The sequence below is a fragment of the Dermacentor silvarum genome, chromosome 4, assembly GCF_013339745.2.
Source record: "Dermacentor silvarum isolate Dsil-2018 chromosome 4, BIME_Dsil_1.4, whole genome shotgun sequence".
NCBI lineage: Eukaryota > Metazoa > Arthropoda > Arachnida > Ixodida > Ixodidae > Dermacentor > Dermacentor silvarum.
Window position 1 is genome coordinate 175,922,107 of NC_051157.2, and position 12,602 is coordinate 175,934,708.

The 12,602-nt window shown below is 46.4% G+C and overlaps 2 protein-coding genes across 4 annotated transcripts in view; both read left to right on the plus strand.

The window, feature by feature from the left end:
• Positions 1-8,341, plus strand: part of LOC119450779 (uncharacterized) — a 93,811-nt gene extending 85,470 nt beyond the window's left edge. The window contains exons 10-11 of one of the 3 annotated variants that reach the window (XM_037714280.2): positions 1,225-1,494; positions 8,180-8,341. In XM_037714280.2, the coding sequence (XP_037570208.1) occupies positions 1,225-1,494; positions 8,180-8,298 (389 nt within the window). In that variant the 3' untranslated portion in view covers positions 8,299-8,341. Of the gene's footprint in view, positions 1-1,192; positions 1,495-8,179 lie in introns of those variants that run through there. The other 2 variants (XM_037714281.2, XM_049666223.1) reach the window with 2 other exon arrangements.
• Positions 1-12,602, plus strand: part of LOC119450780 (uncharacterized) — a 177,998-nt gene that overhangs the window by 84,503 nt on the left and 80,893 nt on the right. The gene's annotated exons all lie outside the window — the stretch shown is intronic.

The following is a 12,602-nucleotide window of genomic DNA, read 5'->3' on the forward strand; positions in this document are numbered from 1 at the left end:
GCTGTCGGTCGTATTTCCTTGGACGCTTTCATATCCACTTCATTAAAAGCACAGATTTTATATGCCGACCACCCGGTCAAATTTTAATCATACCGAACCAGAATCAGCACAGCCCGATCGGCTATCGTATATCCCGGCCGCGGCGGCTGCATTTCGATAGAAGCGAAATGCAAAAACGCCCGTGTGCTGGCGTTGTAGTGCACGTTAAAGAACCCCAGGTGGTCAAAATTAATGCGGAGCCCTCCAATACGGCGTGCCTCATAATCAGAACTGGTTTTGGTACGTAAAACCCCACGAAAAAGAAGAAGAAGCTCTCTTAACGCTACCTTGTGTGCCATGTTTCTTGTCCTTACTTGTCTGTTGATATACAGGGTCTTTCAGCGAACACTTTCAAAAATTCTTAAAGGTTTCCTGTGGCAGATAGCACAATTCTAGTTCATGAGCTCGTCTACTCGAAGAGGCGGACATTACTTTGAAGAAATTAAAAGGCATAATAGAATAATTAACAAAATTTTGCTAATTAAATTTTAAACTAATGACCTGATGCCCCATATTGCAACTTACAAATTGTAGCCGTGGAGTTTGCAAGGCGGATCCACTTAGAACGAAATCTCAGGGATGACACCAGTTTCAAGATAATAATTCCCGAAGTTTGCGGAGAGATGCATTGGCGTTCCAGTTAGTTGCTTAACAAAGAGTTGCTTTATGCATTGAAGCACAAAATTAACTGGAACGCCAATGCATTTCTCCGCAAAGTTCGGGAATTATTATCTCGAAGCTGGTGGCATCCTGAGAATTTATTTCAAGTGGATCCGCCTTCCAAACTCCACGGGTAAACTTTGTAAATTGCAATATGGGGCATCAGGTAATTAGTTAAAACTTCATTAGTGAATTTTTACGAATTAGGTGATTATGCACTTCAATTTCTTGTGCAAATAATGTCCGCTTCTTCGGGTAAACCAGCTCATTAACTAGAATTAGGCTATTTGCCACAGGCATCCTTAAATAAATTATGAAAGTGTTCGCTGACACAACCTGCATGTATGTAGTTATGTACCTGCTTAATTATTATTTAATTTAATTCCTAAGCTTGAGAAACGAATTTTGCGTTACTGAGGAGGAAAGCAAAACAATAACTGCCGCAGCCTCCAGCGCTATACTCATATCCTGCATTCTGGCATCCTTCTTCCAGTACTGCTAATGGTGTTCGCACGCGCTCTGCAGGCGACGCTGGATACTACGACGAGGATGGCCGTTTGTACTTCTGCGAACGCCTCAAGCAAATGATCAAGTGCATGGACAACCAAGTTGTTCCTGCTGAACTGGAAAATCTGCTGCTACGCGAGCATGGCACAGAAATCGCCGAAGTGTCTGTTGTAGGCCTTCCACACTCAGAGTACGGAGAAACTGCTGCTGCTGCCATTGTCCTCACTGAAGAAGGCAAAAAGCAAGACATCTCCACTCTCGCTAACCGGATAAGGACAACTGTTGCAAGTAAGAGATTTGCGCAGAGAAAGAAACATGCCTCTTATGGTTTAAGCCTCCGGTGGGTTGTGCGAAAATCTCCGACGTAGCATGAAATAAACACCGGGTATATGTTTCCATATTACGCAGTGGGCACGTACACAATATGCCAATTGTTAGCAACAATGTGCGTTCGAGACATGTAAGTGAAACGTGGTGGCTCAATGGCTGATAAGATACCGGTGGGCATTGTCGGCAAGTCTGGGAAGTTCAGAATGGTGTCTATTTGTTGACAATGTAGCTAAAGCGAGCATCGGGGGGTAATTAGCTTGTTGAAATTGTAATTCAGGATATATTCAAGAAATGGGAAATTAAAGTGGATGAGCAGATAACTTGACGCCGGTGGGAGCCATATTCGGACATATTCGCATGTACAACTCCACACAGCTTAAATATTTCCGTAACATACGGTGTACACGTTTCGCCAGGCAATTGGGCTCTGCGCGAAAGGTGTGTTCTGCTTTCGTCTTTTTTTGGAATTCGATTCACCAAAGCAGGCTTTCCATTCCTGGATAAAGGTCTCCCAAGTGGTCAGCACGCGTTCATGATTGTCAAACCAAAGTAGTGCCATGCCGGCGAGCAAAAATGCAACGTTCACAAGCTGCGCTTGCGTGTTCCGCCCGTTATGGCCGCTTACTCGTTTGTAGTGCCTTAGCCAGTCATCCATGTCTTCATCTGCGTTACCGGAGAATATGCGGGGTGCCAGCGGCCAGTAGCTAGGTGGCCTTGGTCGCTGACTCACTTGATGAATATCCTCTCCGTTGGTGCTCGTTGACCGGCCTGCTTGGGCAATGGCCATGCTTGTTGGCTGTGGTGGTAGGCCGGCCTGGTGTCTGCTTCTTCGAAGATCTTGGAGGACTGGGTTGTCCAGGGCGTAGAGTGCCCAGCACCTCCACCACTTGCTACGGAAGAAGAATGGATTTATTGACAGTAAGAAGTGTAGACAAGACATGGGTTGGCCCGAAACAACCGATCAGCCAAAAACCTCGCGCTGCTTCTGCTTCCTCTTCTACGCTCCTCCTGTGCGGCGTTACAATATATATATATATATCGTAGTAAAACTGACGGGCGCAGCACCGAGAGGTGAGCCTGCCACGACGACCTCATCAACGTCGACGTGGACAGTAAACCTGTCATCGCACTCATTGACCCCGGCGCCCTCAAATCGGCCATGAACTCAAACCTCCGTACTGGTCTGAAAAAGTTATTACCCCTGCTCCGATCACTTTAGTCCGCGTAGCCCATGTTGCAATGCCGGCTGTTTCTGGTTTGTGTACCGCCCGTGTCACTGTTGCCGGACGCCGCACTTTAGTTTTTCTTTTTTTCGTCTTGGATCAGTGCCCATATGCAATCATCGTAGCACTTGATTTTCTCGGCACATGCGGCTCTTATTAACTGCTCTGCAGGTGTTGTTCACGTTCTCTTACCTCATGCCGTTATGCCTTCTGATCCTGCGCCGAGTCGGCTGAGCTCCACCAATTACATCCACCTACCACATCTAGCCGAGACGTACATCGACGTCTTTCCTGATCCCCCTATGGACGATGGCGATTACATCGTGTCGCCCAACGCTACCATCCTCTGTTCGCAGAATGTCCTGTTCCCGAACTTCGTCATCAGTATAAAGGGCAATGCCGCATGTCTACCTATTCAAAATTTTGGACGATGCCCTCATGTGATACCCCAGGATATCTCTCTTGCAACCCTCGCTCCAGCCTGCGACTATAATGTTTCCGTCTTAACTAATCCTGCGGCGCCTCTTGCCGATATTTATTCGGACCCCACGATATTAGATAACGTAACAAAGATGATCGCCGCTGACCTTCCGGCCAAGCACGTGGACGTGCTTCGTTGCCTGCTCATGTCGTACCAGGATATTTTGGACCTCAGTGACCGACCACTAAGCCAAGCGACAGTTGTCAAGCATCGGTTTCACACCTCCTATGCCAAACCCATACACCAACGTCCCTATCGTGTCTCCTACGCTGAGCGCCAAGCTATACAGAAGGAAGTTGACAAAATGGTTGCCCGTGATATCATCGAACCTTTTTCTAGCCCATGGGCATCTCCTGGCGCGATCGTTAGAAAGAAGGGCGACAGCTAGCGCTTGTGAATCGACTACCGGAATCTTCACCAAATAACAAAAACATCACCAGCTCTTCCCCTCTCGAGAAAATGGGGGTAAGCGAAGCTTGTCGTGTGTGTATCTGACCGTGGTGACTTTCTTTCTCTCTCTTTCCCTCACTTTCTGTCACTTTCTCTCTTTCGTTTTCTCTCGCACTTTCTCTCTCTCTCCTTTGTCCCTGGTACGTGCCATTGAGCTTAGACCCTTCCTGCACTATCGCCAGGATCGGCCCACTTTTCAGCGTGACACCACCACCACCGACACTAGTGAGCCTATAAAGCTTCGCTTAAAAAGACGTGTACCCCTTCTCGGATATATGACGCCCTTGATTGTCTCAGTGGTTTGAAGTATTTTTCCTCGTATTTTTCTTCGTTCCTGATATTGACAGATTGCAGTTGACGAAGGGATCGTGAAAATATGGCGTTTATTAGACCTGATGGGCTCTATCAGTTTAAGGGAATGTCATTCAACCTATGCAATGCTCCCGCTACATTCGAACGAGTGATGGATGCCCTCCTTCACGGCTCAAAATGGTCAATCTACTTGTGCTACCTCGATGTTGTCATTGTCTTTTCGCCCACTTTTGACACACACCTAGAGCGTCGCTCGACAGTTCTTTCAGTGTTCCGCAAGGCGAGGCTTCAGCTTAGTTCGACGAAATGTCACTTAGGCCTCCGGCAACTTACTGTGCTCGGACACCTCGTCGACTGTTCCGGTGTTTGTCCCGATCCGGAGAAAGTTCGCGCAGTCAAAGATTTCCATGTGCTGACGTACGCAAACAACGTTCGAAGCATTGTAGGCCTCTGCTCCTACTTCCTCAGATTCATGCGCAATTTTGCTGACATCGCGCGCCCTCTAACGTAACTTCTTAAGACAGGCACGACCTTTGTCTGGGGTCCAAAACAAGCTAATGCATTCGCTGAGCTGACCACGCGACTCACGTCCCCACTACTTCTCGGCCACTTTGACGTGTCCGCTCGAACGGAAGTTCGCACCGACGCCAGAGGCCACGGTATCAGCGCTTTTTTGGCACAACGACAGCACGTTTGCGACCGTGTCACTGCGTACGATAGTCGTTTTCTGTCACCAGCCGTACGCAGTTACTCGGTCACCGAACGTGAATACCTCGCCCTCGTTTGGGCAGTGGGTAAATTTCGCCCCTACCTGTATGGACGGCCTTTCACGGTTATCACTGATCACCACGCTCTATGCTGGCTTTCGTCCATAAAAGATCCAGCTGGACGTATCGGTCGGTGGCCTTTCGGCTCTAAGAGTACTCTTATATGTGGTGTATAAGACAGGCCGACTCCATGAACACGCTGATCGCTTGTTACGTCATTCAGTAGACCCACCTAATCTTCCTGAGACCAGCGAGTCAACTTGCGTCCTCGCGGTTACCGCGTTTGGCGATATGGCCGATGATCAACGACATGACCCTTACCTGAGCGACATTATTCTCAACCTGACGGACCTGACAAGTCCCCCTTTTTGCATATGTTTTTGCTGCAAAATGGCATATTGTATCGTCAAAGCATGCACCCTGCTGAACATGGGGAAAGGAGTTCGAGTGACCCCTTTCGCCCTGTGAAAATGCTATCTTATATGCGAATCTTATGTGGTTGTCACATGGTGCAATTTCGATCGCGATCGATCCAGGCCAGCATCGAAGTTTTGGACAATTGATTCCACCCTTCCGCGAAAGAAGCAAATGGTATGCTGGTGGTTTGCGGCCAAGAAACAATGCCCAGCGATTGAAACGCGATACTAGGAGCGCGTGGCTGCCGGCACTTCTTGCGGCAGCGGTCGGCAAAATCCCACGGTGGTATCACGCGCCAAACCTTGCTGTCATTACTGGCGCGCTATAAAAGCGTGGCGCAACTTGCACATGAAAAAAATTGCCCGCCAATCCACCCTGTGAAGGTGGTTGGAAAGCGAAGCTTTTTACGCCACCCTCACGGTGACTGCGGCGCACTTGATATTTCACACACTGCAACGTAACTTTAACCACGGCTTTTGTTATTATTTACTTCACAACAATGTTCACTACTGCTTTATGATCGGTGTGATATACACTACTAGACTACCCCATAGTGGGGTAGTCTAGAAAATGAACCGAAGCAGTTACTAGGCTGGAAGGGTTTCGAATGACGTCAACCCTCTTTCAAGCAGCTGCATAAGCTTTGCAACAGCTGCAATCTAATCTTACGGACCGCGCCGAGCCTGTTTCCGTTCTTTGCCCGCAGCCCTTATCATCCATCATGTTGGCTCATCACTTTGAAGCTTGTTTTTGTGGTTTTTCTTGCGAAAACGAGTGCTTAGTTGTACGCTGACTGCCTGAATTCAAGTAAGCTATACTGCTATACCTGCAATTGTTAGCGGTTCGTCGGGATCTTTTTTGATTACAACGACGGACACGACAGAACCCTTGGCTGGTAGAGGTACAAAGCTTCGCTTTAAAAAAACACGGTAAAACACAGAGCGACACCTCACGCGAAACGTGCACACACACACACACTGCGATAACCGCAAAAAAGTGCTGATAAAGCACAGTCACCACGCGAAGCAGGCGAACGCGAAAACGAGGTGACAGAAGGGTGACAAAAAAGATCTACAATATAGACAGCTTGCGAAGTTTGACTTGCATGGTTTAACACTCGATGTAACAACACAGCTTTGCTGTTCGACCACCTTCACGGAATGGAAGGGGCGGTGATTTTTTTATTCTTTACTACTAACGCTTTTAAGGGACAAATAAATAAACACAGTGCTCACATAGCTTTACTTTGCACTTCTTTGTCGTCACTATGATATTTCTTCCAACACCGAAATGTGCCGAGAGCTTCGCAGAACGTAGCTATAATACTCCATTTAAATGCCGAAAGAACTAAAGGAGCATCTTTGAAAAGAAGGGCGCGAAGCATGGGACAAGTGATTGGAAAACACAAACTCTAGAGCGCTGTATGTTTATCTACCACTCCCTCATCCCGTCTTTTGAGCTATTCCTTTCAGAGAAGTCGATTCAACCAAGTATCCTGTATTCAGATTTATTCCAACGAAAGTGAGTTCCTGAACTAGCCATCTGTACCACCACTCAACGTGCGAAACAGCTATACCAAGTGGTATATACCAAGGTATATAATCTGCAACCATAATAACCCAAAAATGTGCGCTACCCATTACATGGCCTACCCAAATGTATTTCTTCTTCGTAATGTGAACTAGAAATATCGGCTATAATCCCGGTAGCCCTCTAATTCACACCGCCGTGTTTATATGATGTCTATCATTTCTTTTTCCATTGCTCACTGTGTGGTTTTGACCTTGCTCTCAAGGTTCCGTTTTAAGCCGCAGATTCGTACCGGCAACATGCAATGAATATAAACTATCATTTTCTATGATAGCGGTAAACAGCAGATCGTGACTTGATAATGTCTGCCGTATGCGCCGCAACCCATTTATATGCTTCTGTAAATTCCTTCTCATGATCATGAAAGCGCAGTCAAGGACGGCTGCGAACTAAAAGTTGTGATTAAATTAGGAAATTTGAAGGCTTAAGATGGGGTAAGGCGCAAGACAAATGGTAATTGGAGATAATTAGTAAAGGCTTTACCCTATGGTATACGTAGTACGCTGATAATAATGATAACGCTGATGGTTATGATGGTTAAAGCCGCTGATAGTGGTTATACCCAGGGCATACTCCTGGGAGCACGAGCTTTACAATCCACAAAAGAGCTTATAGGAGCCGCATTAGCAATTACAGTTTGTTTACTGTTGTTTCTTTTGGCGCCACCATTGCATGGGCCCAAACTGGTGACACATAGCTGAAGGGTTTGGCGTTGTCGAGGCAGAGCATGGCCGACCGATCAGGCCAGCAACTCGAAGCCACTGATTTATTCGCTAGGGTGCATGGCTAGAGCCCGAACATGGCGATGAAACGCGTCCATATGGAACTAAAATATGAGGAAGATGACGACGCCACTTGACCAGAGAGCAGCTCTATCACAGTTTTTGTGGCGTGCGAGCCACTAATAAGGGTGCACGAATTGCATCATAAAACAGTTGCAGCAAAATCTAATCATCCCGTCACTTGCATTGGTAAACGCATGTTCACAAGCCATTTCTCTTGCTTTCAGAAATTATTGAGCTCTTGGTGGCGTAGGTGGTGTGTGCGCGTTCCCCGACTCGGTGCAAGGTCACTGACACCGTCAGAAAACAGCAAAAATTTTCTATAAACGGCTGTAGCTGCTACGCTCCGCCAGCCAACACTTCATGGCGAGAAATTATAGATTACCATGCTGGCTCTTCCGTTGGTGCTGCTGTACTTTAATACGACTATTCGTCCTATTACGGACCACATTAAATGTTTTCTCAAGGAAATCAATTACTGAGATAACTGCCGCACTTAGATTCGGCAAAAAGGGTGCATTTAGGTATACCAAAGCTTCTTTGAAGGCCTTATGCTTTTATAAACTTTAGTACAATTTCAATGCTGCTTTGTCAATGACCACTTTTTTTTCGATCTCGCAGCCAACCTCGCCGTGCACAAACACCTATATGGTGGCGTTTACTTCGTGGACTCTCTACCGAAGACTGAGACGGCGAAAGTGAACAGACCAGCACTGGCTCGCACTCTCATACGAGTCTGAATCCTGCGTGATTATTTTGCAAATAAAATATTCGGTATTACAATCTTTACCATGCTTAGATGAGTTGCGTATAATCTCAATGCTGCCAACCACCCATAGGATGGGGGAAGTATGGCGTCCTTCAAAGTGCAGGAACTTCAGGCCATCACTTGCAGGTTCACCCTGGCCATGCCGTCGTGCGTTTATTTTTATACACAGGCTTAAGGATAAAAAGCTTCTGGTCAGGAGGAGAAATGGGATGAAACGCGACCATTAAACGTGCAGCAAGAGTGGAAGAGCAAACATGGATGCCCACGTAGGGCGTTTTTTTTTGTCAGTGTAGGTAGGTAGTGTGGTTGGGGGTTCCTGTGGGATGCTGTCTGCTGCTGAGTAGGTCCGTATATTAGCGCATGTATTTGTAGATATATACGCGGAAGTTATATTTGTGCCTAATGCAAGTTACAGCGAACGGGCTTACGTGGTAGAGGCTGACAAAGAAGTAATAGTAAGCGCACCTACTTCCGTCTAGCATTCGAAAGCAGACAGACGTGTTATGAAGTAGCGCAATGTATTCACAAGTTTTATATATATTTCACTTGTATTCATTTCGGCATTCGGTATGTACTAGTGGGTCTGCGTTCGTCTATGACCAATCCTCCAGAAATATTATGTGCAACAGTGACACAAGAGGTACACAATACTTTAATGCAACCCGATATGTGTCACATTTACTATTGGCGCGTAACCCTGTTATCATCACTCTTCCCTCGAAAAGCATTCCACATCTCCTTTGTAGACGGGTCTTTGTAGACGTGACTGCATAGGCATAACACGCTGCGCATCCGCCTAATTTCGCGTTAATATTTTCGCCTCGCTTGTGAATGGTGTAATTCGCAAACTTCAAACTTGTAAGACTTTAATGCTGTGAACTTTGTGGTAGATGGAACATCAACATCGTCTGAGATTACACGTTGCCATAGAATGAAGCAAGCACAACTGTTCGGATCACCGTTAGTTGAAAAGTATTTAATTACCCGAATCACTAAAGCTTCACTTTGCGTATATTCTAACAAGTGCATTTGATCTGCAGACTTTTGACGTGAAACGTCTTTCATTTTGCTCAGCATAGGGGAGTCACTTTCTAAAAATTCATGTAACGTTATATGTGTGTAAGGAAACATGTAAGATTAATATGACCTATGTGTTTGCAACAGTACTTCCAAGCGTATCGTTTTGTTAAAAAAAACACCATTGCTCTAATATGCTTGTGTCGCACCATACATGATCTAATCGAATCTGAATTGGGCCTCTCGCTCGCTGTTCGGAGAGGCAGTATATCTTCGTCCATCTTAGTGCGTGTGGTGGAGTTTGAGGGAGCTCACTCGGGCCATATTAGGCATAATCTAATGAAACGCAATCCTGTGCACATCAGGAGTTAGAGGGCTTACACATGTGAAATATGTTGCAGAAATTTGATCATCGCTAGCGTGTGGCACCCTGAGTTTGACACGTGCGGTTCAGAAATGGCGCGAAGAGACTCGCGCAGCAGAACAGAGGGATGGAATTGGGCGCCCGCACATTTACTGTAGCAGACTCACTACCGATAGGGAGCGAGCACTATTAGACGATTTGACCGTAGGACCCCCAATAGCTTTGTCATAAGTTAAGCATGAAGTGAAGCATTGTAGTGCGTGAATAAATGTCACTAGTGTATTTGATGATGTCTATTTCTGTACCCTATAGTGGCCATACACCATCAGCAGCACGCACAAGGCATTTCACGTACCCGTTTCGCAATATGTCCTACTGCGGCTGCGTCCCCGATTCAACCTACCTCATATTTTTTTACGTTGTTTTGCAGCATCAGTGCTGTAACGGGATGATGACTTCACGCTGAGTGGCTGGTGAATTGTTAAAAGTTCTAATAGTGTAAACATGAGGCTCTGTGCTAGCTGGTTTCAACCTTTCAAGTCTGCCTGTCATGACACATGCTAAAACGACAAAGCGCCAGATAAGCCCACTTAGGAGTAAGTAGGCTCAAATAGGCAGCATAAGTGTCATTTGTCGCCCTTTGCATATTCGTACCACTGAAGCATTACTTCATGACAAGATATCGTTTGACGGATAGCCAAGATTTATGTTCGTAATTATACTGTGTAGACTTTGATTCCAGAATACCGCAACTGCCTTCGCCATTAATAAAACAAGTTCAATTGCACTTACTGGAAGGCTCATGTAACGGGTTACTCTGCAAACTGTGGTGGCTTTCCTATATTCATTCATGGCAAGTTTTGTTTCTCTGGTCTTCGCACTTCAAACTTCACCATATTTTACGTACTGTTGTAAATGAGACAGTTACAGTGATTAAACACAGCGAAAAAAAGACACCTTGCTGCTGTTTTATTGCTCAAAAAGCCCTGAGGGTGTTAACTTGTTTTAAATATCGTCTGCCAATCATGCGAGTGCTTATGTTTGTTACAAATTCAAAAATGCTGGCAAAATGCTGCAAATGTTTTAAGCCTTTCTTTAACATTAGCGCGCAAACAAATTAAATACAACACACCTCGAGAATTTTATTATTACACCTTAAACCACTACCTGCAGTTCCGGTTTCCCAGAAGGTAGGTGAAGTTAAAGATGAGCAATGTTCTTAAAATAGCCCACGTAAGAATGCATTGTCTGCTGCGAAATCTGTTTATGAATCACAGATCTAATAAGACAAAAAAGAAAAAAAGTGAAATTACTGAACAATGTATTCAACAGAACATCATAGATTAAAGAAATAGACAATTTCTTTGGCTCCTTCTATATATATATATATATATACAGGGTGTCCTAGCTATCACGCAGCACGATTTAAAAAAAGAGGAACGGCGTTACGCCAAGCAAACCTAGTGCGTATTGTTTTCAGTGCAGTGGAGTAGCCGCCAATAATTTCTCCGTTGCTGAGATTTAATTAGCTCATTGTAATTAATTATCTAACTCGAGAAGTACTGCCCTAATTATCAAAGTGTCAATGAGAAAATTGTAGAGCAACATGAAAAACTTCCGATACAGCTTTCTGTTGCTCAATACGTGTCACATAAATGTGTTTTTCCGAGCGTGAAAGGAGCCCGCGAATACACGGAGAATTGCCGCGTGACTGGTCGCTCGAGGCACTTTGCCTGTATTCGCGGGCTTTATTCACGCACATCCACGACTTCAGACCTGGAGCTGCGGAGCCGGACGTTGCCCACCGCCGTTCCGAAAATGCCTGATGGCGCCATCCAGCAAGGCGCGGCCCAATTTCCGTCGGTCATAGTGTCAAGCGTGCTGCGCTAGCGCGATCCTGCTTTCTTTAGTGGGTGTTAACCCCAGGTGGTCAAAATTATTCCGGAGCCCTTCACCACGGCGTGCCTCCTAACAAAGCTTCGACGAACTACGTAAGCAACGTGTCTTAGCTCGCCGGCAGACGTCAACAGACGATTCCCTCGCCGCGTTCAGCTTCGGCGGCGACCACGCGGCGCTCGTGGCTCAGATCAAGGAGCTTGTGCGTGAGGAAGTTGCTCGAAAACTTTCGTTCTTCCCAGCCAGGTAAGCGCCTACGCAATATGTGACTCCGACCATCCGACAAGCGATACAGGAGCAGGTCACCGAGGCAGTCTGCCTGTCAGCCGACTGCTGTCACCGCGCCGCTATCATTTGTGGAGCCGTCTGCGTCTGCGCCGGCTTCTGTCGCCGCGCGACTGACGTATGCAAATGCCGTCACGAAGCCACCGTCCTCTGTCGGTATTGACCCCTCAACCAACAATTCAACCGCCAGTGACGCAGCTTTTCGGACACAGCCACAGTACGCAAATCCTTGGTGCACTGCCGACAACCGACCGATCGGCTACGCTTCCGAATTTGTGGGTCATGTTGCCCACCTCTGTTGCCGTCGTTTCAGGGTGACCGCGAGTGCCCCGAGATATTCAGGTTACTCCTTCCGACCACCTTATCGCATGCAGCCAGAACAAGAACCCGAAGCATAAGCCCGCGATCAAATGCAAAAACGCCCGTGTGCTTGCGTTGTAGTGCACGTTAAAGGGTCCCTGAAACGGTTCGGACAAATTTTGTAGACGCGTAGGGTGCAGCTATAGTAAAACATTCGCGGCACAATTTAAGTCAAGCGTCTCATATTAAGGGAGCTACGGACGATTACAAGCTACCCTCTTTCCTAGCCATGCATTTTCACATCAACTCGCTCGCCGAGTGATCGGGGTACAGTGCACTAGAAAATAATATACTCTAGTTCACTGTATATCGGGGTTAAGCTCCACCTGCGCTGGCTCTACGTCATGTTGTGA